General features: G+C 50.6%; 1 protein-coding gene across 1 annotated transcript in view; it reads right to left on the reverse strand.

Moving 5' to 3' along the window:
- LOC105525359 (trafficking protein particle complex subunit 12) overlaps positions 1–22,554 on the reverse strand; it is a 101,595-nt gene that overhangs the window by 15,352 nt on the left and 63,689 nt on the right. The window contains exons 5-7 of the mRNA XM_011960955.1: positions 21,202–21,314; positions 6,454–6,526; positions 3,810–3,883 (exon numbers count right to left, since the gene is read on the reverse strand). Of these exons, the coding sequence (XP_011816345.1) occupies positions 3,810–3,883; positions 6,454–6,526; positions 21,202–21,314 (260 nt within the window). The remainder of the gene's footprint in view (positions 1–3,809; positions 3,884–6,453; positions 6,527–21,201; positions 21,315–22,554) is intronic.

Here is a 22,554-nt window from a genome sequence, read left to right on the forward strand (position 1 = left end):
GCAGGAAGGTCTTGCCAAAGTCACGTGGGACACAGTGGTAGCTTGTCTCAAGTCCCCAACAAACCCGGGCTCTCTCTAGTATGACAGCGATCGCCACATTTACTGAGCGAGCTCTGTGCAGCAGGCCCTGCACTAAATACTTCCCTGCATTCGAGCAGTTAGCTATAAGCACACGGTCAGCAGTAACGGTGGCCACCAATGGTGTTTTCCTTCCTTCTTATTCATCGTAAAATCCCAGAAGGTACTTTTATTTATTCTTCTACATGTTCCATTTCCTCCAACCTGGGACTGGAGTTACTAGCTTGCTAATTGGAATGTTACAAAGAAAGAAAGACAAGTACAATTCCAGTTTGGTAGGAAGGAAAAAAAAAACCCAGAAAACAAAAAGACTCTCTCCAGTCTAGTACCTTCGAGTACAGCTCATTAAAACTCATTTTATTCCAGGCCTGACGTCCATGAGGAGCCAGACAGCACGTGGCTCCTTTCCCGCGCCTTCCTGCTGCCTGTCTCTGCCGTCTAGTTGTGCGACTGTGAGCGTGTGTGAACGTGCGTGAGCATGAGAGCGTGTGTGAGCGTGTGTGAACGTGCGTGTGTGTGAGCGTGTATGCGTGTGTGAGCGTGTGCACACGTGTGCGTGTGTGCGAGCGCGTGCGTGTGAGCATGTATGCGTGTGTGAGCGTGTGCGCATGTGTGTGCGTGTGTGCGAGCGCGTGCGTGTGCGTGTGTGCGAGACTGTGTGAGCGTGCGTGTGTGTGAGCATGTGTGAGTTCCCTCACACAGAGGAGGGCTTTGTGACCTGGCATGGGGGCACTCGGGGTGGCTGAGGTTGCAGCTGGGATGGACATGGCACCCTTGATGCAGATGCGGGGCCTGCACACCCTGGGCTGGTCCTGATCGGACAAGTTTAGGGGAGCAGCCCTGCCTTCCAACAGGGCCTGCACCCACCGGCTTTTCCCATCAGGGAAAATGGCCAAAAGCAGCTCTTTAGAGAGAGCTTAACCTACTCCCCAGATCACGTAGATTTGGCTTTGTGAAGGACATGAATGACTTGCTTCCAGGGACAAGCCTATTTTAGCTCAATCTTCACCATTTCTTCTCAGCAGCCACACGTGGTTTACTGGCTGGGAAACTAGATTTACAACCGTTCTGCAACCAGAAAGGACTTGTGCAGTCTAATTTCAGCAAGACGGAAGGTAGCTGATGCAGCTGCCTGCTCCTTTCCATCATGTGCGGAGCCATGGCGGGTGGTGATGTGCAGACTGGTGAGCTGTGGGGACACCAGGAGGGAAGTAGACTCCCAGGGACACTGGGGGAGGGGGGCCCAGGCCACCTAAGGTGGCAGGCACCTGCATCCATACGGTCTGCCAGTGCAGGTGCCCTAAGGCTACGGTGAGGCCTAAGGAGAGGAAGCAGTATTTAAAAAGTGAAGATAGTGACGTTTTCAATGCTTTATAATACGTGCCACTGTGCATTATAGCATATCATGCAGATTTATCCAGGGCTAAAACATATGAATACATTTCATTGTTAAGAAGTTAAATTGATATTTATTTCACTGTAATCAAAATGTTATTCAAGATAATTAAATGGCTGATTAAATAACTCATTATTAGCCCATACACATAATTTAATTAACAGGATACCCCCTTATTATTAAGACCACACACTGTTGCAATACCCTGTATGCTCACTAGATGGCAAGAGAGTGCATATGCTTGGATTGGCTTTAATTGCAACATTTTTTTACTCCTTTTTTTAACTCAGGAAAATGAAAGCTTAAGCTGAACTTTCAAATTAAATCACGTCCATTGTAAAAGTATTTTTGAAATGCAATAATATGTTTTGTACTGAGTCCCAGCAATACAGGAGGAAGACTCTCATTTGGAGCCTGGTGGTGGTGTTACTACTACAGGGCAACAAAGAAAAGCCCACTCCATCGTTTTCTATTAATGTGTCTTAAAATGCAAATAAAAGCCTGCCAGGGGAACAGGGAACTTTCCTCCCTGGGGAGTTTTAGCCCCATGATTAGTGAAACACCAGTCCTGTGAATTTATAATTGGTTCTTCATGTCTTTGCCTAAGAATGTTCCAGCAAGCTGGTGACTTTCAGGTGAAGCCGATAGTACTCTCAGCGGGTGGAGACCTCTGCCAGGTGGGGTGTCAGGGCTGGCCCCAGGCAGCACTGGGAGAATGGCCTATTTTGGGGGGTAGAGGGGTCAGGCTGGGTGCTTCGGGGTCACCTGGTTGCTGGCCCAGCCTCGGGTGGTGAAGAGGCCACCTCCCGCCTTCCAGCACGGAGGCCCAGGGCAGGGGAGCGGGAGGGCCTGCTTTTCACTCCCACTCGGGGGTGGGCAAGCCCTGCCGCAGAAGCCAGAGGGGGCTGGAGAAGGGAAGGGGGGCGGGTGGGAGGAGGGTGAGGACCAGAACAAAGTGACCGTGCGGGCACCTGACCTCAGTGGGAATATCTCAGGGGTGGCAACGGAAGAAAAACCTGCTCCGAGCAAAACCACAGAACTTAAAAACCGTAATTTCCTTTATCCAGTGTGCTGAAGGAGAGGAGAGCTGTGTGAATGTCAGAGCTGGGAGGAATTTCAGAGATCTCAGATCTACGCCCTTATTTTTAAGGAGGACGCTGAGGCTTGCAGCAGTGCGAGGCTGCGTCACGGTTGCTTGCTACAGAGGACGAACAGGATGCCCTGAGTCTCCTTGTGCGTCCAGCCCGACGCAGCTGCAGAAACCCAAAGGCAAGGGCCCTGCGCTGGGCACTAGGGCTGCACTAAAGCCGGGGTGTGTGCTGCACACCTTCCTGATGGAATGCCTGAGCTGCTGACGGTTGTGAATCTACACCCATACCCAGCCTGCTCGGAGCAGTGCCCCGGGCCACAGTCACCTCTGGGGATGCTGCAGGGTCCGTGCATCAAGCAGGGCTGCCACTTCAGGGTTCATGACAGAGCCTGTGAGCACAGTTCTCCACCTGGTAAACTGTCTGCTCTGCCTTGCTGAAAATCAAACTCAGGAATGACCTTGGCCACAGGAAAGCCGCGTGGGCGTGGGAGGAGTTACGATCGCTGTCTTAGAACAGCCCCGGAGGTGTTATGAGCACTGTTCCGGGGCTTCTGCTGCTAGCTGATTCCTGCAGCAGCTCTCAGTATGCACAGCTGGCTGCAGGGCCACTAGCTCCACACAGGGCACCCTGACGCCCAGTGTGGGAGGTGAGCCAGGCGTGGGGTGCATTCCAAACAAAGAGAGGAGCCAAAACACACCGTTGCACAGGCTAGCGAGAGCCAGGAGACACGGAAAAACAAATGACAGCCTCAGTTCAGCTCCCTGATTTCTAAGCTGTTTCCCTGGGGGCTGAGAGCTCTGGGGTGACGTCCTAAGAAGGTCTTGTGGGGAAGCTTGTCTTCAGGTGTTGCGAGCATCAATCACAAAATCAAAACCAAGAGGCGAAAAAAAACAACCTCCAGGAAGACAGGGAGAACAAAGGACACCTTCTGGGGATGGAATTCAGAGAAAAGGGGGGAAAATGAACATGCTTTAAATGAAATCATTTAGACCCACGTCTCAGTAATGAAATCTGATCATGTAAATTCTACATTCTGTTGAAATTTCTCGCAGTAGAAATGAAAGTAAATACAGCCCCGTAATGTGTCACTGGGCTCCCTGTGAAGCCAGTACTTAGCTGGCTTCTCTGCACGGCTACACCGGCCTGTCCCTGCCAGCATCTATTATACCAACGGCTCCCTCACGGCTCCCACTGACACACCCTCTTCCAGATCCCATGGCGGCCCTGCTCGGCCACCCACGTACCTTCATCAGGAGCAGACAGTTTGCCATGGAGTACATCACCCGGCCCAGACGTGACCTCCACAACCGGACAGAGGCTGCAAGGTAAGAGCAGCCTGTGAGTGCACAAATACATTCGAGGCTCTTTCTAGCCATCAGTTATTTGGTCCTGTGAATTCTAATTTAACTTTAAAAGATCCCTCTTGCTAATACCATTGGATTTCGGCCTGGAATGCTCAATATGCTGCAGGCTGCGCTGAGGCAGAAAATTCAGCACTCGCGCTGGGACCAGAGGTGTCTTTGGGAGGAGACCCTCGGCATCAAGAGAACCAGGAGGGCGGCTGCTCAGCATCAGCCCAGACACGAAGCCACACGGTCTGACCGGAAGTCCCGTTTCCACAGCCAGAACCCTGAGAAAAGGAGCAAAGCTGACAGAAACGACGACATTGTCTGTAGCTCGACAAGGCCAGGAGGGCCACTGGCCAGGGTGGCTGCCAGCCTCTCACAGTTGACCTATGGGAGGCCACCCGGAGGGCCCTACCCGTGCCCAGCCACAAGGCCTCCCCTGCCTCCCGGCCATGGGCTGCTGCAGATGCCAGTTCCCCCAAGGAGTGCCACGCCCTGGTCCAGAACTCAAGTGGCTGGCACGTTTCGCTGGGGACTTGGCACTCCCCTGCAGCCAGCTTCCTTCCCTAGCACCCGCTGCCACACGGTGGCTGACCACGACCCTGAGCCTGGCCTGTCCCTCCCTGCTCTCCCCTGTACATTCGTTAGTTAGCAGCCATCCCTCCACTGATTTCAAACCTTCAGGGCCCATCTCTTCTAGAAGTTTCCAAACTGGCTTTGTGGACTTGCTGGGGTCTGCAAAGGCCCCTGGGAGCTGCCCTGGGGGAGGGCGGGCTGACCAACGGCACCTGTTTATTACTGGGTTGGCCAGGGGGAAGGCGCAGGTTGAGGACTGAGCTCATCTGAAATGAGTATGTTATCGACAGGCAAGCTGAGGTCCAGAGAGGACAGGGACGTTTCCATCTGACCCCCTGTCCAGTGCTCCTTGCGCCTGTACTGTGCCCACTTCCTCTAAGAAAAGTCCACACCCCAACTGTGAAGTGCCAAGATGCCACCCTGGGCAGCACCAGTCCCTGGGAGCGCTCCCAGCCTCCCTCATTGCTGGGCACTGGGAGCCGCGTGTCCCTGGCCGCCTCTGAGGCTGTGATTTAGGAGGCTGAAGCTGACCTTCCTCCCGCAGCTGGCACCAAGTGTCCACAGTGAGATAACAATCACCTAGAAATGATGTGTATTCATGGTGTGCTTCAGGAGAACACACAGAAACTTAATTGCTAGAATTAAAAACTTAACTCTCTTTGCCTTTCAGCAATTAAAAACACATTAGCTGCTTATATTCCCCTTGTACCATTATTTTTGTGAAAAGAAATTCTGAATATCTTCTCTTAATGGAGGTAAAATATGGATTATCTCAATGAATTGCGTATTTATTCCGATGATCTTTGCAGTTTCCTTTCCTGCTCTAAATCCTCCCCTACCCTCCTTACAAATGCTCATGGTGTAACCTTTTGTTCGATTTCCAGGAACAGCCTTCTGCTCTCTGATAACTACAAGCTCATTCCCACCAAAGCGGGAGCCCAACAAGGGGTAACATGACTGGGTGCCAAGAATGCTGGATGGGACATCCAGGAGCAGATGGCGACGTCTCTCCTTCAGACCTTGTTACTCTACTTTCAATTAAATTACTGAAAAGAGAGCGCACAAGTGCACACACAAGCACACACCACACCCACACCACATGCCACAACATGCACATTCAACGTCCACCCACCACACACACCCCTCACACATGTTCAGCTCACACCAGCCAGCAGTTCCCCAGAAACCCCAGCACACCTGCAGAAACAGAGACCACCTGGTCTCAACTTGGGCTGCACACCGAGTAGGACAGAAGCTATGGGAAGGAGGAGATGACCAGGCAACCAGGCCTGTGGGGAGACGCTGCCACAAGCAGTGAGGGAGTGAGGCTCGGCGGGGCTGCCCGGGAGGGAGCACTCAGGCGGGGTTTCCAAGCATGATCGGAAGCTCGCTCCTGGCTAACGCACTCCCCAAGACGCAGCTGGCACGGCCTCACTGTGCGGATCGGCTCATGTCATGGCCTCACTGTGCGGATCGGTTCATGTCAACCCACCCAGTACCCCAGGGGCTTTCCACTGCTTCAGGGAAACCGCCCAGCCCCCTCAGCCTGTCCCCAGGCTCTGGGCAGCGCCCATCTTCCACTCCTGCTCCTTCTGAAGCACCCTCCCGAGCCTCTGTCCCTGACGCGGAGGCCTCTCTGGGCCCCTTCAGCTGGGCTGGGCTCCTTCCTCACACCCACTCAGACCACCACTCGGCGTGCCAGGTTCCGGGCCGTGTGCTTTTGTGGTGAAGGCGAGTCTTCTCCCCGTGTGCAGGGTTCGGGTCTGAGGCTGCACGGTGCACCCACAGCATCACCCAGTGATGTGCCTGGCTTCCCCAAGAAAGGAGTGAGTGGCAAATGCACGAATGGATGTGTGCAGTGCTGACCACGAAAAGGAAAGGAGAACAAGAGGAAGCGAGAGGCTTTGGACTCAGTCTCTCAGTGACGTCCGAGAAGCATCTCGTCAGCAAAGTCCGGCCGACCCACCTTGTCTGCCCTCCTGAGTCACGCTGCTCGTGGCCCCGTCTTCTGCTAAGCCTTGCTCCAAATTGACCAGGATCTGCAATCATTCCAAATGAGAAGGACAAAATCATGAGAACCAATTTTTGTCTGAGACTTTGTTATAATATATTCTCAGTACAGCAAATTTCTCTGGATGAAAACAATTTGTCAAGGGATGTTCACACATATTTTTAAAAAATATTAAAACATTTGATATTTTATTTTAAATTGCAACTTCATTTTAGATTCAGGCGGTACGTGTGCAGGTTACCTGGGCATACTGGGTGACGCTGAGGTTGGGGGTGTGATTGAAGCCATCACCAGGTAGTCAGTGTGGGACCCAACAGATTGTTTTTCAGCCTTTCCTCCCATCCCACCCTCCCGCGACTGGTAGTCCCTGGTGTCTATTTTTTGCTTCTGTAGGTCCATGTGAATCCAATGTTTAGCTCCTACTTACAACTGAAAACATTCACTATTTGCTTTTCTGTTTCTGTGTTAATTCACTTAGGATAATGGCCTCCAGCTGCATCCACGTTGCTACAAAGGACATGATCTGGTTCTTTTTTTATGACTGCGTAGTATTCCACGGTGTATGGGCACCATCTTTTCCTTACCCAGTTCACCCACAGGGACACACTGTAAACATCACCAGTCCCTATGGCGTGGGGTGACAATGAACAGGCAGGGACTCTGCTCCCAGCTGATGGTGAAAGTGGTGTTTATCATGTTCTTGAAGTATCTGCAGACATCATACATAGGGAATATGTTTTTTAAGAAAAGCATCAACCCTGTAATCCCAACACTTTTGGGATTGAGTGATGGCTCAAACCTGTCATCCCAACATTCTGGGAGGCCGAGGCAGGGGGATCATTTGAGACCAGCTCGGGCAACATGGCAAAACCCCACCTCTACAGAAATACAAAAAATTAGCTGGGCATGGTGGTGTGCACCTGTGGTTCCAGCTACCTGGGAGGCTGAGGTGGGAGGATCACTTGAGCCTGGGAGGTCAAGGCTTCAAGGCCGCAGTGACCAGTGATTGCACCACTGCACTCCAGCCTGGGTGACAGAGTGAGACCCTGTCTTTAAAACAAAGCATCGAGTATGTCACGTGAGAGTGGTGATGACCTTCTGTGAAAATGTCAGTCTCATTCCCACAGGGCACTGTGCTAGTGGCCTTTTTAATGCACCAAATACATTTTGTGTAACAGGTCACTTTCCACAGTTTTTATTGCTTGGTTTGTAACTTTTGGGCACTTCCTTTGTGTTTTGTTTTCTCAAAGCAAAGCTGCTGTTGCTGCTGTGATCTGGGTAGAGAATTTAGATCATCTTGCCAGTTAACACTCCCCACATGACCCGCCCCAGGAGGTGAGGATTTCTGTTTGTCGGACTCCCCGGTCTACACACGCTGAGGACGAAAGCGGCGTCTCGTCTCCTCACCTGCAGGGGCCATTACTTAACACAAACTGGAGAACAGCTTGCTGTCGACACAAAGAATTTTTCCTCTTAACCGTTATCTTGGGCTACCTCGATGACTCAGAGGACAACGTTGGGTTCAAAATGGTAATCTTGAAAAGACTCTAGCCAGTTTAAACTCGGTAAAGCGACCTTCTTCAGTGGATCTGTCTTCTCAGGAATGATCATAAGAACAGAAAGTGACAAAAAGGGAAGGCTTGGTGTTCCTATGAAATTAACTTCCCTCACCCTTGTGCACAGTTGGCGGGAATGCAAATCAGTGCAACCACTACGGAGAACAGTTCGGGGTTTCCACAAAAAACCAAAAAATAGAGCTACCATACAACCCAGTAACGCACGCCTAGATACACACCCCAAAGAGAAGAGAGGAAATCAGTCTATCAGAGATGTCTGCACAGCCGTGCGCGCTGCAGCACTGTTCACAACAGCCAAGACTTGGAAGCAGCCGAAGTGTCCATCAGCAGACGAGGGGAGAAAGGACTTGCCACATATACACAATGGAGTACGATTCGGCCACAAAAAAGAATGGGATCCTGTCATCTGCAACAGCATGGATGGAACTGGAGGTCACTGTGTAAGTGACATTCGCCAGGCACAGAAAGACAAACATTGTGTGTTCTCACTTTTCTGTGGGAGCTAAACATTAAACAACTGAACTCATGGAGATGGAGAGCAGGAGGATGGTTACCAGAGGCTGGGAACAGTCGTGGGGGATGGAGTGGGGATGGTAACGGGTACAAAAAAAAATTAGAATGAATAAGACCTAGTATTTGCTAGTACAAGGGTGACTATAGTGTACATTAAAAAAATAACTGAGGGAGTATAATTGGTTTGTTGCAACAAAAAGGATCAATGCTTGAGGGGATGGATACTCCATTTACCCGATGTGATTACGCACTGCCTGCCTGTATCAAAATATCTCCTATAACCCATAAACACGTACTATGTATCCACAAAAATTAAAATTTACTAAAAAAAGGACACTGACTTCCCTCAGGCTAGCGTAGAGGGAGCACAGGAGCGGCACACCCATCACAGAGGCAAAGCCACTGCCCGAGCCAGACCTGGCAGCGCCCTGGTCAGTGGAGCCTTGAACACGCCCACTGGTGGTCTCCGGGGTGTGACGCACCAGGTCAGTGGACTCCTGCGCTTGTTCTGTGCCTCCCCACACTGTGGGGGCGCTACGGGCCTGGGTGACCTCTCCACGTGGTGGGGGCTTTACGGGCCTGGGCAAACCCTCCACGCAGCGAGGTCTCTGTGGGCCTGGGCAATCTCTCCATGCCATGGGTGATCTCTCTACGTGCTGAGTGGAGAAGAAAACTCTGCAGAAACGCCGCAGGACTCTGTAGTGAGCGTGCAAGGCCGGAGAGAGGACCTGCACCTCAGGGCCACGGTGGTCTCAGCACAAGCTGCGCTGGGGCCGACGCTCCCTGTGGACCGTCATGGCTAATGAGGGGAGAAGGGGGAATGAGGTCCTTCAGAAGGGCAGCAGGAAGAGAAAGGTCTAGAAAGAAGGAAAAGGAGTTTCCCACCCCAGTGATGCATAAATGCAGGCAGAAACAGAAGCTCCATTGTAGCAGAGGCATCAAAAGCAGAGCACGTGAGTGACGGGCGCTCCACCTGCAGCAGCTGCTTCAGCCCAGACCCACCTACCCAGTTGGGAAGGTGCAGGGGTAGGAGATGGAGACATCAGGCAGGCTACACCCCTCCAGACCCACCCACCCAGCTGGAAGGCACATGGGTAGGAGATAGACACCAGGCAGGCTACACCCCTCCAGACCCACCCACCCAGCTGGAAGGCACAGGGGTAGGAGATAGACACCAGGCAGGTACACCCCTCCAGACCCACCTACCCAGTTGGGAAGGCGCAGGGGTAGGAGATGGAGACACCAGGCAGGCTACACCCCTCCAGACTCACCCACCCAGCTGAAAAGGCACATGGGTAGGACACGGAGACGCCAGGCAGGCTACACCCCTCCCTCTGCAAAAAGCACTCTCCTGGCTGGGGCAGAGGGACGCGCAGAACGATGCCAAGTGCCTGCAGGGATCTGGGTCACCGAGCTGCTTCACCCGAGAAAGGGACAGCTGGAGACGGCACCTATTGTTGACACGAGCATAGGCACATCAGACACGACCCTCCGACCCTCGGTGACTATTGTTTCATTTGTAGGGTGTGTCATTTAATGTCAATTAATAGGTCCCAGTGTGATGCAGAAGAGCATCCATGAGTGAACGGAACAGAAACAGCAGTTCACAGTCGGTAGCTTTTATTGCTGTCTATCTAGAGACAGTTGTCTGGCTTTATAAAGTAACAGTACATTGATTTACAAAAGGTTATTTCTATAAAGGAAAGTGACAGACACGTTCTCAATCCAAAGCCTGAATTACTTAGGAAATGCAGTTATTGCAAAAAAAGCCCGACAGTGTGTCGTTTGCAAATGTGGTGCGGCTGGAATTTCCTCCTTGGTTCCTTTTGCCCCAGACGAAAGGACCAGACTCCAGGGTCTATGTGAGAGACCAATCAGCAGTCCTGTGTTTGTGTCCCAGAAGAATAAGGGCCCAGCACGCCACACCCGGTTCGTTTGAGAAGAGGCTGTGAGGAGTAGGGGCATGATTTGAAGCACTTGTGCCGAATCACTGCACCCACATCCTCCCTGCTGGAAGCCGCTGAGGGCCCAGGCCAGGGCGTAGGAGGTAGAGGACAGCGATGAGGCAACAGCGCAGGTGCTTCAGAAAGATGCACAGGGCAGTAAGCGACCAACTGCGGGGGCAGGACTGTGGAGGGGAGAGTGACCACAGGGGCCAAGGGGCAGAAAGGGCCGGGTGTTGGAGGCACCTTTCTGCACATTCCCTGGGAGCTGCTTCCGGCGGCGGCGGGTTGAAGCTGGGTCAGGAGCTCAGTGGAGCTGTCTGGTCGGGCGCCGGCAGTGTGGGCGGTGCTTAGCGCCTGCTGGGAAGTACCAGGGACGATGTAGTTTACAGATGGGGGCGCAGGATGGTTTTTAAGCACAAACAGTATTCTGTTTGATTTCACAAAAATAAGCCTGTGGAGGAGGCAGCATCATGCCCATTTGCAGGGGCCCTTCACGCTTTCCACACACAGAGCAAAGTGCTGCAGTGACGAGAACTCAGGGATGTTTGGTGCCAGAAGGCGTGGGTTCAAGTTCAGGCTGACTTTCAGTGTACCTTCTCTGAATTCCTATTTCCTTAGCTTCCAATTTTTTCACATGCCTGTTTTACAAATCACGGAACTCCAATGAGAATGTGCTTGAAGCATTTTGTAAGCTTTAAAGATGCTGAATGCATATTAATTACAAATAAAAGGAGAAGCAACCAGAAACTAAACAATCCCACTGCCTTGGATTTTCCCTGCGGTTTCTCTTTCACCATCATCCCGGTACTAAACTGTGAAAGGTTTCGATATGTGGGATTGGGGAGCAATGAAATTAATGCTGCACTGACTATTAAATATTAAGTGGGTCTTTGAACATCCAGGAGCTTCCACAGCTCCGAGGTTTGGCTGCTGGGCAGTTTCAAGGTGCCTGGCAGTTGAAGGGAAGTCCTCCCGGAGCCCATGGGCCTCCCGGTACGAGCCGCATGCTGGCAGGGTGAAGTGCAGTTCACAAACACCAGGACGGCCTGGGGTGGAGGCAGGTGAGCCTGTCCTGCAGGGCCAGGAGAGGCCTGTGCATCCTGAAGTGGAACAGACCCAGTCGACTGGCCACAGTGTGGCAGTTTAAACGCGGCCATGCATTCCTGAGCACTCCTTAAAAGGCAGCCTCATTCCCATCCCTGGCGTGTGGGCTGGACTTAGTGACTTGTCCAACAAACAACCAGGTGGAGGGGACAGGGAGACCTCTGAGACCCGGCCTGCAAGGCGCTGTGGCTTCCTCCTCCTCCCTCCCTCTCTGCAGGGAGCCAGCTGCCATGCTGTGAGATGCACGAGAAGCCCTACAGAAAGAACCATGGGGCCAGGAACCAGCCTCTCACCCATAGCAGCAGAACTCGGCAGGTGTATGACAGAGCCTCCAGGAGCCCAGTTCTCCAGTCCCAGCTGAGCCCTCAGGTGAGACAGCACAGTCAGTATCCTAACTGCAACCTCAGGACAGACCTGAGCCAGTGCGACCCAGAAGCTATGCTGGACTCAAGACCTACAGAAATAGTGAGGTCATACATCCCTGTGGTTTTAGCCCATAGAGTTGCAGATAATCTGTTAGGCAGCAACTGATGGCTAACACACAGGTCAGTCGACGTCACCCCGCACCTTTAACTGAAGCCTTTGCTGGGGAGTAGTGCATTGAGGCCATTCTACTGAAACACGCTGGAGGTTTAGCTTTAATTTGAAAATTTAATTTGAAAATTTGGACATGGTGGCTCAGGCTTATAGTCAGTCGTAGCACTTTGGGAAGCTGAGGTGGGAGAACTGCTTGAGTCCAGGAGTTCAAGACCAGCCTGAGCAACATAGTGAGACCCTATCTCTACAAACAGTTTAAAAATTAGCCAGGCATGGTGGTGCATGCCTGTAGTCCCAGCTACTTAGGAGGGCAAGGCAGAAGAATTGCTTGAACCAGGGAGGTCAAGGCTGCAGTGAGCCATGTTCACGCCACTGTACTCCAGTCTGGGTGACAGAACAAGACCCCCTGTCTCAAAAAAAAAAAAAAAAAAGAAAATTCTGAATTGGGTTCTTCATTGGGTATCTTAGCATGAGCTCATCTCTGAAAGCAACTGTAATCATGAGAAGATGCTGCTTGGAAATGCATGGAAGAGGAGTTTGGAGAAAATAACACATCAACAGCTGTGCGGCTGAAGAGACGATTCCAGACTCGGACTGTTCTGTGCAGTGTGGAGGGGCTGCTGCCAGCCCCACCATGGGGGGTACTGCACTGGGCATGTCGTGGCCGGTCCAGGGATGAACAGGCTTCAGGCTAACAAGGTGGGGAACCATCAACACCTGCCCACGGTACGGGAGGGAAGACCAATTATTCAAAATTAAAAACCTGCTTGTGTTTTGTCCCAAGAACGAAGAAAATTATATGCCTCGAATGAATATCCCAGCTGCTTGACTCCATATATAACCACCACCACTTGATCTCAAGCAATATTTAAAAAGGCAATCTGTAACCTATTCATATTTAAAGAGACCCAAATCTGTGTTCTCATCCTATGCAGTTATCCAGGAGGCGGTGAAGCAGGTTTTCTGGCTGGGTCACGGACACCTTCAGCGTGGAAAGTGCTGTCTGTAGGGGGCCTTGAGGAAGGAGCCTTTGTGCCTGTCCCTTTGGTAGCTGTCACGGGTCGTGTGTGAGCGCAGGGTAGGTTTCGGGAACTGGCTTTATTCCCAAGGCATCTAGTGTACAAACTACTGGGAAGCTGACACTAAGCCAAGGACCCGAGAACTTACTAAGTGGACCCTTTTGAGTGGAGACTAAAGGTTGGAGCAGGTCTGTTCCGGAGAGACTTAGACTTTGGGAAGTCCTGCGACCTTCCAGTCCCACCACAGCTTCCGAGGGGACCTCTTCAAAGTGAAAGAGGTTTCTTGGAGCTGCTCCAAAGCTCTCAAAAGAATCATGAAACACCGACCACGTGCCAGGCACCCCATGCGGGGTCACTTACATGTGCCCCCTTGCCACCCTGGGGGGATCAGCAATGTTCCTCACTTGCACAAAGGAGGCCAAGGCAGACACAGGCTGGACAACTGGTCATGCGGCCGGCACTTCAGAGTGGACCTGGAAGTTTCCAGACTGTCAGCCTGACTCCAAAGCCACTCTCACAACCACTGCTTTTGGGACAGTGTCCTCTGGGCCCCTCACACCTTGAAAATGCATTTTCTTCTTTCTATTCAGATCACAGATTGACAGAATATATAGTGCCAAGAAAAGCAAGGTAAAGAGTGCACAATTTAAGAATCATCTCACATCAAAGGCCTCTCCTCTGGGCTATCATGCTCGCTTCAGGACTGGGTCACTGGCAAGTGCTCTGGCCTTGGAGTTCACATTTGGTGCATCTGGTTTTGAATCGCACTGCCATGGCTGGGTGGCAGGGCTGGCCATTCCTAAGTCCATGTCCCGGGACTGGCCACGATGAACTCTAGAGGTTTCTGAAGGTGTGAATTTCCACTGCCAGCTGGGTCAAGACATTCCTCTGGAACGCCCTGATGCCCAGCGCTGCTCTGCTCCCTCTGTTTCCCCTGCTTGCACATTCTGACATTCTGAGCACACACGGGGTTCCACGAGCATGGGCTTCCATGGAAAAGAGCAGCGACGTGGCCTCGATGGACGGCCATCCTCACTCGGCCTTTCCTTTCTTCTCCCTACCTGCCAATCATTCCCATCTCATCTGATTTAGCCATAATCAATTTGTTCTCTGCGGGAGCAGCAGAAAAGCAGGGCAACCAAGCCTTCTGGTCAGGCACGGTGATGGCAGCAACTGGCCACTGTCAGTGTGCGGGTGGCCAGACCCTGAGAGCTGGCCCTGACAGTGTTAGACGCCAGCCACGCCTCTTCTCGTTTATGTTTCTAACTTTGCTTACAAATAAGACAGCAAAACCGAAGATGTCCATCTGTCAAAAACCCCTTTTAGAAACGATACTAACTCTTCCTACAAACAAAGCTCTCACTACCATATTAGCAACTATCAATAGAGAAGCAAAAGCTACATCGACATTGTTGAATACGTTTCTTTTCCAGAGTGCACGAAAATGTACCTTATCCTCTGCCTCCTCCAGCTGGGAGTGAGTCTGTAAAGAAGCACTTCTATGAACGTGGAACTCTCAGCCAAGCTGAGCTGGAGAATCTGGAGGCTGCGGAACTGCAGGGAAGGATGGAGCTGAACTCAAGACTGTGCGGGCGGATGCAGGTCAGTGACGAATGCAACTACAATCGAACTGTACATCATTCCGTATGGATTATGTCTACTTATGCAAATGGCTTGTAGAAATGTGTTTCCTTGGCTCTTTCCCAAATGGTCTGTGAAGCTCTCTCGAGTCGAGACCAAGAGGGAGACGGCCTGCAGGGCGCATGGGAGGAGCAGGGTCAGAGGACAGCGGCATTGATCTTTCCAAGCCACGGTAGCATGGGAAAATTATTTTAAATCGTGGTATATTTTCTTCTTCACTGATGCAATCACATTTGCACCAAACATTTACTAATTCACTCAGTGGCTCAAAGACAACAGATAAAACGAAGTACCCTGAACTCATTTATAAAGATCCTAAGTGATGTCCTACTAAAACTGGGCACCATATAAAAATTCTCAACACTGTTCTAATCTGAAACACACATGCTCAACACAGACTCGAATCAGTCTTTGGTGAATCTTCAACACAGGAGAAGTCGGCCCCCTGAGAATCCGTGGGGGTTCAGCTTCCCGCTCTGTTCGCTCCCTTACCAGGAGCCTCGGCCCAGAGCGTGCTCCCGGCACCCCTCTGCCCTCGCGGAACCGGCTGTTCTCTGGGCTTCCTTTATTTTCGCTCCTGCCCCATGGTCTTCATTCTTTCTATGGCAAAAGGTCTTATGACATGATAAAATGAATACACGCGTTGAGTGAGACGTGGGTAAGAAAAGAGGAATTAAACGGCCTTTCATCACATCGTTTATGCCACGAACACACTGGGGCATTCTTCCTCCAATAAGTATCACTGATTTCATCACGGTCACATTGTAATTACAGTTCTGGCTTTGAAATGAACGTGATGTCACGAGCACTTCCCCACATGAGGCCACGCACACTCGACAGCCGGCACCCCGACCACCCCCTTCCTTTGCTACTTCGGCAGCTACCGCGTCTCAAACCACGCGACTCTCGTGAGCGGCAGCCTGCAGGTGACTGGGATGGGTCTGTTCTCACCTCTCCCCTGAGAGCTGAATGTCAAGCTCCAACCTGCATGAGGCCTGGTCTGAGTGATTGGAGGCAGGCACTGTGCTGCCTGTCACTCCAGCGGCTCCCGAGCCCTCCCGCACCTCACTCTGCTGTCACCGAGGGCGGCTTCTTTTCCTGTGGGAAATCATGCTGGGAACTGAACCTGAGAAGACTTGACTTCTGCTGGAGTGGTAATTATCAGACAGCAGGGCTCAGCACACATCTGTACAAACGGCAGCACGTTCATTTTCTGAGCAACCTGAATGCTCTGCGCTGACTTGATCACTATGGGATGAAAACCTTCCGCCATCCTTGCTTGGTTCTTGCGCTACTGTTTACCCTCTTCTGAGGCATTTGATTCTACAGTCATTCCTGACCTCCAGCCTCGAAAACCTGCTTTGAAGATCAACAACAGATGCCATGCAAGCAGTGAAAACAAATGGGACAGAGATCTTTGGGGAATATGAACCAAATACCTGCTTTCTTTCTAGAAACAACTATCTCGTCTTGTAGAACGTCCTTGAATTAAGCATCTCAGATCAGCGTCAAGGCTCCGGGCCAGCCAACAGCCACCACTGCAGCCCCAGCACTGGCCTCCGCCTGCTCAAGCCTCCCAGAAGACCTGAGAGGAGGGGTCACCCAGGACTCCAGGGCTCGGCCTGGGCACGGCCCGCTCAGGACTGGTGACTGGAAATTCTCATGCAGAATGGCGGTGGCGGCTTCCCCACACGGCTTCCCTTAGCAGCCTGAGGCGGAGCTGAAGACCAGGGCCAGAGGCCAGACCAAGGAGGGTAAGCTGCGGGAGGAGGAACTAATGGAAAATGGCACCAAAGGAAATAATGTTTAACATTCTAGACTCATTTCTTTTCACTCTGCTTGACTCTCCTCACCCACTGGAAGAGTTCACAGTTCCCTGAACCTACTGAGAACAATTTTTGGCAGGAGCAAGTGCGGTCGGGATTGCTAAAATTTCTGGAACTGTTCAAGTGACGCTTAACACCAAACTTTAAAGCCCCTGCTTTACAAGGCATCAGAGAAAAGTCTGTATTTGGAGGAAAAAACCCCAGTCCTGATGGTCTAATTCACAGAGAACCGCAGACTGGTGGTCAAGGACGAGGCTTCTGGAGCTGTGTGGTGGGGCTCAGCCAGGCCCTCTCACTGCCTCACTGCAGTTGTCTGGTGGATGCTTCACCTCCCTAAGGCCACTTTCCTCATCTGGGAACCGAGGATAGTGAAATCACCTGCAGCTGCTGTGGGCATTAGTAGGTAATCAACATAATGCATTCAGCACACATCCATGCAGCGTTAACACGGGACAGCACCTCAGTGCTGGGACACACAGCGTGTGTCCCAAGCAGAGCTGTGTGTGTGCACGTGTGGTTTGGGGCAGGTGTGGTGAATGCTTTAAACAATGCAGCAAAGAGCAGTCCACACCGGGAGAGGTCTCGCTAACACATCCTTAGTTTAAGACTTCCTGAGGATTTCCTGGAGTTGCAAAGGTCTGGGACAATCAGAACAGTCATGCTGGAGACCCTGGAGAGTCTCTGGGCTGACCTCTCTCTTTATTCACCAGTGGAGAGCAGAGAGGATCGAAGGCCACACCAAGCTGTTCACTTTAATCCACCAAATCAACACTGGCAGAACAGTGGAGGGCTGGCTTTTAGTATTTTCAGATTTTTGCACTATGGTAGAGTTTGGATATTCATCCCCTCCAACTCTCATGTTGAAATGTAAGCCCCAGCGTTGGAGGTGGGGCCTGGTGGGAGGTGTCTGTGTCCTGGGGGTGGAACCCTCATGGGTGGCTTGGTACCCTCCCTATGGCAACGAATGAGTTCTGGCTCCATTAGTTACCTTGGGATCTGATTGTTAAAAAAAACTCTGGTGCCTCCCTCCTCCTCCTGTTCACTTGTCACTCTCTTTCTCACTGTGTGACATACTTGCTTCCCCTTTGCTTTCTACTAGGATTAAAAGCTTCCTGGCCTGGAGCAGTGGCTCATGCCTGTCATCCCAGCACTTTGGGAGGCCGAGGCAGGTGGATCACTTGAGGTCAGGAATTCGAGGCCAGCCTGGCCAACATGGTTAAGCCCTGTCTCTACTAAAAATACAAAAATTAGCCAGGTGTGGTGGTGGGTGCCTGTAATCCTAGCTACTCCGGAGGCGAGGCAGGAGAACTGCTTGAACCTGGGAGGTGGAGGTTGCAGTGAGCCAATAGCATCACTGCACTCCAGCCTGGGTGACAGAATGAGACTCCGTTTCAAAAAAAAAAAAAAAAAGCTTCCTGAGGCCTCACCAGAAGCAGATGCTGAGATGCTGACACTGTGCTTCTTGTACAGCCTGCAGAACTGTGAGCCAAAATAAACCTTTTCTTTATAAATGACTCACCCTCGGGTACTCCTTTATGGCAATGCCAAATGGACGAATACACACTTCTTGAGTAAAGAAATTCTAGCATGAACACAAACTGTCCCTGTTTAAATTCTGGATGATCATGATGTATTGGTGATGGCTGCAAAACTAAAAGGAACAGGTGAAATAAGCATTGTCTACCAAACTGTAAACTCACTGAGGGCAAGGCTGTGTTCTGTTCAGTCCCCAACTGCCAGCGTGCAGTACTCAGTAGGTGCTGAATGGACATTTGCCACATGAACAAATGAACAAGCTTCAGTTCAACACTGAACCAGTCACAGAAAGGTTAAGAATGCCCACATGCTGCCATGAGCCCCTAACGTGCAAGGAAGTCAGTGAGGACGTTGGCGACGGTGCTGCTTCTCCTGCCAAAGGTGGCGGAGAGGCAAGGCTGACTGCATGGTCCCGCCCTGGGTCTTTCTCTCGTGCTCCAGGCATCCACCAGCTGTGCCACAGTGCAGCTCTCTCTCTCAAGAGGGTGTCAAATTTTAAGTCAGCACATAAAGGAACACATAGCAATTACATATTGAAATTAGCCATGAAAATCCTTTAAGGTGAAGACCAACACACATCTTTTCATAAATCCAACTGCTTCTTTTTCTTCAGGATTAGAACAAATTGCGATTTCCTCAATTAAGTACCACAAGGAATGCTGGCTTATATTTGGATCATGCCATAGAAAAAATACGTATCTTTAAACCTGAGAGATGCCTGAAGTGTGGTGATGTATTCACACGCTGAGAGGCAGGTGGAACTGTGGACTAGCGGAGGGAATGAGAAGCATGAGTGGCTCTCTCACTGATGGTGGCCCCAAGCCCAGTCAGCCTGACAGAAATGTTCCTAGGATGGGACTGCACTGATCCTTCCGGTTTCTCCCCAACCCCTCAATGCGCAGCTGTCAACTGCTGTTGCCTGGAAGCCCCCGCAAGAGTCTCAGGAGGGCCCAGCCAGCAGAGCATGGGCTCGAGCCCATCTCCAGGCATCAGTCAGGGGGAAGCACAGGGGTCTTCTGAGCAGATGTCAGTTGACCTTGGACAGCACTGTCCTTCCTTGGAGCAGAAATGCTGGTGCAGGGTGAAGAGAGGACTCTCGGTCCTTCTCCCTTCAAACGGGACACATGACAGTGACGGAGGCAGGCGAGTGATGAAGAAGAGCACGGACTCTAGAGCCAGGCGGCTTGGGTTCAGCTCATGTGATCCTAAGTTGGCTTAGGATGCCTCAGTTTCCCCATCTGTAAACTGGGATAACAACATCTCCTTCATACGGTTGTGATAAGGATTAAATGAGTTAATGTTGGAACTCGGAGCAGTGGCTGGCTCATAATGAATGCGACAAAGGAGTCTGTCAGGTGGAGTGGGTGCCGGTGCCTGGAGCAGCCGTGTGGGAAGCTCCTGCTCTCTGCTCCACTGTCCCTGCTGCTTCACAGCTACTGCTAAGTGGCTCCCCTGATCGCTACACTGTAGTATGCAATTTTTTTTTTTTTCTTTTTTGAGACAGAGTCTTGCTCTGTTGCCTAGACTGGAGTGCAGTGGCTTGATCTCGGCTTACTGCAACCTCAGCCTCCTGGGTTTAAGCGATTCTCATGCCTCAGCCTCCCGAGTAGCTGGGATTACAGGCATGAGCCCCTGCACCCAGCCTGTAGTATGCATTTAAGAAGCATAATACTGAAATAGGAAATACTTTAGGACCAGGAAAGCTGACTTGCAAAACTGCTTCAATTAACTTGGCTTTTCCATCCACAATCACCCTACGGCCCAGGATTTTCTTTCTCAGTACTATAAAGATTTCCTACAACGTGACATGGAGGATAATGAAAAATTTGTGTACAGTTTAGAAAGTCACTGATTTAGAATTTCCCAATTTCAAGTCATGTGCTTCCGATTTCCGTAAATAAAATTAAACCCCGTTTTAAGATTCAAGAAAAGTGTTGAAATGTAAAACAGTTGGTAACATGATTCTCCATCAACAATTTCTAAACTATATATATAGTATAGAAAGCAAACAATCTTTCTTTTTATCTTTTAAGTTATGGTATTAAAAAAACGGAAGTGGGTGCAAAGCCCAGGGCAACGAGCTGCCTAGAAAGGCCTGATTTTCTCCACAGATAAGGAGGGCCCTTCCTTCCTCGCTAGGAACACTGACAACACCACGGTTCTGGAACTCCACAAAACTTCCATCACAACAGCTGGGAAGTGAAAGGGGGAATTCGACAAGAAGAATCTTAGTTTTTCCAAAAATTATACTATGCTGCGGCTCCTAATAACTGCTTCTTGTTGTAGTTTTAAAGTACTTCCGCACACCTTATGTCATTGAACCTACACAGGACCACTGGGACGTGGGTAGAAAGGCAGGATCATTCCTCATCGGAGATGAATAATCTATAACAGCCTGCAGACAGCAGAGTCTCTGAGTCCCACATTTCTTCCCAATGTCAGTTAGTGTAATAATGTGCCGCTTTGGCTTTGGTGGCTCCCACATTATCTGTGACTTCACAACTAAGAATGAGTCCAAAAACACTCTGACTCTGCCTTTGCAGTCAGGATCATGAGTGACAGTTGCCATAATGCAGTACCACTTACTTTGATTTGAAAGCTTAAACCATGATTGCTTTCAGTACTGCTCCAGCACCACCTCTGTCTGCACATGGCAGGTGCGTGTGAGCACTTGTGGGACACAGGAGTGGTCTGGCACACTGACCTTGAAGTTGTAGCCGGCAGCCTCGGCAAGAAAGAGGTCTCTGCCTTTTGGCTTCTCATAGTACCAGGCAATAAGAATTACAGGACTTAAGCTCTGCTGGAAACTCTTACCATCCCTAAAGCATATTTCAGCAAGAGCCATGACTACCAGTCCACACAAATGAGTCACCTAGCCTTCTGAAGGCAGAAGCAGCGATGGAGCACAGGGCAGGATGGGCAGGGAACACCACAGGCAGTCCTGTGGGGAGGGCGTGGAGGGCGTGTTCTTCTCGTGGTGGGGAAAAACGACAGCGCCACCTACCTTGCTGCAGACGGTCTTCACCCTGTGCAGTCTATCCAGCGACTCCTGTGGGTTCCCCAGGTACTGCTGAAGCTCCGCGTGCAAGATGCGCATCGAGAAGGGGACCATGGAGCCTGGAATCCAATCAGTGCTGAGTGAGTTTGTTTGCCATAACTGAGCACGCAATCATACTTGGCACACTTGAAGGAGGCGTCGCAGATGTCCCAGCAGAAGTGATGACAGATCCCTTTATTTCTTGTGAAGTATTTAACGGTGTCAGCTATAAAATACATGCTGGTTTTCTCTGTGGAGCTCTATCTATGTATGTCTAGACAATTATCAGAGGAGACAGGTGGACGACACCATGATTTCCATAGCTACACTGCAATCCTTTAGAAACGATCCCAAAATGAATGAAACAGTAGAGACCACCAACCCCTCCTCCAATAAAAGAAAAACCTGAATGCTCAGATACTCTTTAATACTTCTTTAGTTTAGCAAGCTCAAATGAAGGTTGCTTAGGTTGGGTTCCCCAGAAGGAGACCCTGAAGGGAGAAGCTGTAAGCCAGCCAGTGGTTCTGGCCAGTGGGGAGGAGGGGAAACTGAGCACAGGTGCATCTCAGGCCTGGGCCCTGGGAATAGGCCTCCCACTGGATTCCACGTGGCCCTGGAGCCTGCGCTCTGCCTCTGAGCTGTCCCAACAGGAGGCAAGGGAGCTGGACTTGAAAAATCTATCACCCAGAGCTGCCTGGTTACGAGTGTGCTAAGAGGAAGAAGCCCAAGAGAAACCACCTTTATATCATATCACATGTGGCTGCATCATCTCTCAGGGTAAGGTAAACTTATTGTTAATATTGTGTTCTCTTCTAATAGGATTTGGAATTTGATCTGTAGTATGTATACTAAGTAGATAACAATCATCAAAAAATCAAATAGCACGCATTGATTATAAATGAGATAAAGAACAGAGAAACGCCAGCAGAGGGCAATCACATGTATTCAGCAAAGTGCTTTTCAAAATAGGCCTAAGTGATGAATATTCGGATCTGGAATATAGTCTGAAAGATGGCGAGGAAACACGTGTGTGACTTCTGCAAGCCACTTAACATCTCTGTGCCTCAATGCATCCATCTGTCTATTCATTAACCATTACTGAGAATGGGCCATGACCACACTGAAATGAGCTTTATGGTTATGGTCTTTAATAAGAAAGGTCCAAAAAGAAGACAGTGAAAATTAAGGAACACTATGGAAAATAGTTTTACTGTGATGATAAGCTGCAGAAAAGAAAGATAACAATTATTGAAATTAGAATGTTTAAACTTTCGGCCGGGCGTGGTGGTTCAAGCCTGTAATCCCAGCACTTTGGGAGGC

This window comes from Colobus angolensis, unplaced genomic scaffold (genome assembly GCF_000951035.1).
Source record: "Colobus angolensis palliatus isolate OR3802 unplaced genomic scaffold, Cang.pa_1.0 Scaffold53, whole genome shotgun sequence".
NCBI lineage: Eukaryota > Metazoa > Chordata > Mammalia > Primates > Cercopithecidae > Colobus > Colobus angolensis.